The 1,910-nt window shown below is 58.4% G+C and overlaps 1 protein-coding gene across 1 annotated transcript in view; it reads left to right on the top strand.

The window, feature by feature from the left end:
* ANO1 (anoctamin 1) overlaps positions 1–1,910 on the top strand; it is a 40,354-nt gene that overhangs the window by 16,363 nt on the left and 22,081 nt on the right. The window contains exon 5 of the mRNA XM_023524850.1: positions 690–764. Within this exon, the coding sequence (XP_023380618.1) occupies positions 690–764 (75 nt within the window). The remainder of the gene's footprint in view (positions 1–689; positions 765–1,910) is intronic.

Genomic DNA, 1,910 nt, shown 5'->3' with positions numbered 1-1,910 from the left:
CTCGTCACCCCTGCCTGCCAGCGGTCTTCTCATGAACACGCATGCCACCTGCCCCGGGGACAAGTGGCCTCCGGTGTCACGTCGCCAGCAGCGTCCGTTGACCTAACACGTGAATTTTCCTATTTAAAAATCCACCTGATCCTTGGAACACCCCGGCTTAGTGACAAGCTTCTCTTTAAGGCTCTTCCAGACCCACAGAGCCTTCGGGCGTGTCGCCACAGTCCGCCATGGCTCCCTGGCAAACAGTGTTTGAACTTGTCATGCTACTTGCTTGTTTCAACGTGCTCCGCAAAGGAAAATAACTATTATGGTCTGGGTGGCAAAGGACAAAGCATCTTAGATCTGCCAGCCTTGGAAGTAGGCCTCTTGGCCAAAGAGATAGATCGTAGACACGAGCTTCTCCCCGACGTGGGCGCGATAGGCTGACGTAGAAAAGCATTTGGCAGTTGTATGCCCCGTGTGCAGAGGAATCACACAGTAAAAAGGCTGTTATTTCTGTTATTATGCGACATCATTTCAGAGGTAACGGGACCCCAGATGTTTCTTTGAGCACTAGCTGCTCGCATTCGCGTGCCGCCTGTGGATTTTTTGGAAGGCGTTTATGAGTATTTGTTGTCCAGGTCCACACGCACACACGCATCCCCCGCCACAGTGGTTCCCACGGTGACCTGCCTTCTTTCCTGTTGCAGACGGACAAGGTGAAGCTGACCTGGAGAGACCGGTTCCCAGCCTACTTGACCAACTTGGTGTCCATTGTTTTCATGGTAAGTTCCGGAAGGCGGAGGTGGGAGGACATCTGGGAGCCCACGGAGAGCTGTGCAGTGCCTGCCCAGCCGTCACCATGGCAGGGGCACTCATGTGGGGTGGTGGGGGTACGGGAGAGCCCACCACCACCTCTAACGTGGGAGGGGCCGCGGTTCCTCTGTAACCCCCAAGGGGGCCCCCCACACACTCTTTCACGGGGGCCCCGATACACATCTTTCATTCTGAGAGTGTCACGCTTGAGTAAGTAGTCGTTCCAAGCCAGGAGTTCAGAGATATTGTTTAAGACAAAACTGAGGTGCTTTTTAGAGAATATCGTTAAATAAATAACACGCAGACAAGAGCGAAGTCAAGGCAGTGCCACTCGGGTGACCAGTGGCCTGCGACTCCAGGCTGGTCGATGCTGCTGAGGCCTCGGCCCCTCGCTCGCTGTGCTTTCATCCTCCCCAAGAGGTCAGGGCCACCTGTGGTCACCGCACAAATGACCGTCCCCTCGTCTAGCCCCGGAGCTTTAAGTTAGAGTCTTGTACAGCCCCCAGCCCTGTGGCCTGGCACCAGAGGCCCTGGCTTGGCTGCTGAGGGCCAACCAAGGGCTGAGCATGTGCCCAGCAGCCCGAGGGCCTGGCAAGACGCATCTTGGTCCTCACAGCCTGGCTGCCCAACGCCGTCCCCTCCTGCTGAGGAAACTGAGGCCCGAATGTGTGGCTCCTGTCCCCGGCCACCGGCCTGCAGGCAGTGGGGCCAGAAGCCAGTCAGGCTGTCTGCGCTGAGAACCTGCCGTTCTCTGTGAACTCGAGGACACGGCGCCAGGGCTTGTCTTAGTGCTCCAGGTTGGAGGGGGGCCGGGGCCCCACCCTGAGTGGTTAGAAGCAGTGTGAGGACTCAGTTTCCCCTCATACAATCGGAGGGGCCTCAACTAGTGCGAAGATGTCCGTGGGGACCCCCGAGACCATAGTGCCACTCAGTGGGTCAGGAGGGCTGTGGTGCCATCAGGGCGACCGGGTGGCAGTGAGCCCAGACGCGTTCCGAGGGCCCTGGAACGCATGCCCCAAAAATGCATGAGTGATGGGTCCCCTCTGGCCAGGCACTGGGCTTGGTGCTGGCAGGTAACCTGCAGGTGGCGGTCCCTGCCCAGGGCCTCCGGGGCT

The sequence above is a fragment of the Pteropus vampyrus genome, unplaced genomic scaffold (genome assembly GCF_000151845.1).
Source record: "Pteropus vampyrus isolate Shadow unplaced genomic scaffold, Pvam_2.0 Scaffold501, whole genome shotgun sequence".
NCBI classification, from domain to species: domain Eukaryota; kingdom Metazoa; phylum Chordata; class Mammalia; order Chiroptera; family Pteropodidae; genus Pteropus; species Pteropus vampyrus.
The sequence above is the reverse complement of the archived record's forward strand: the minus strand, read 5'-3'. Positions and strand labels throughout refer to the sequence as shown.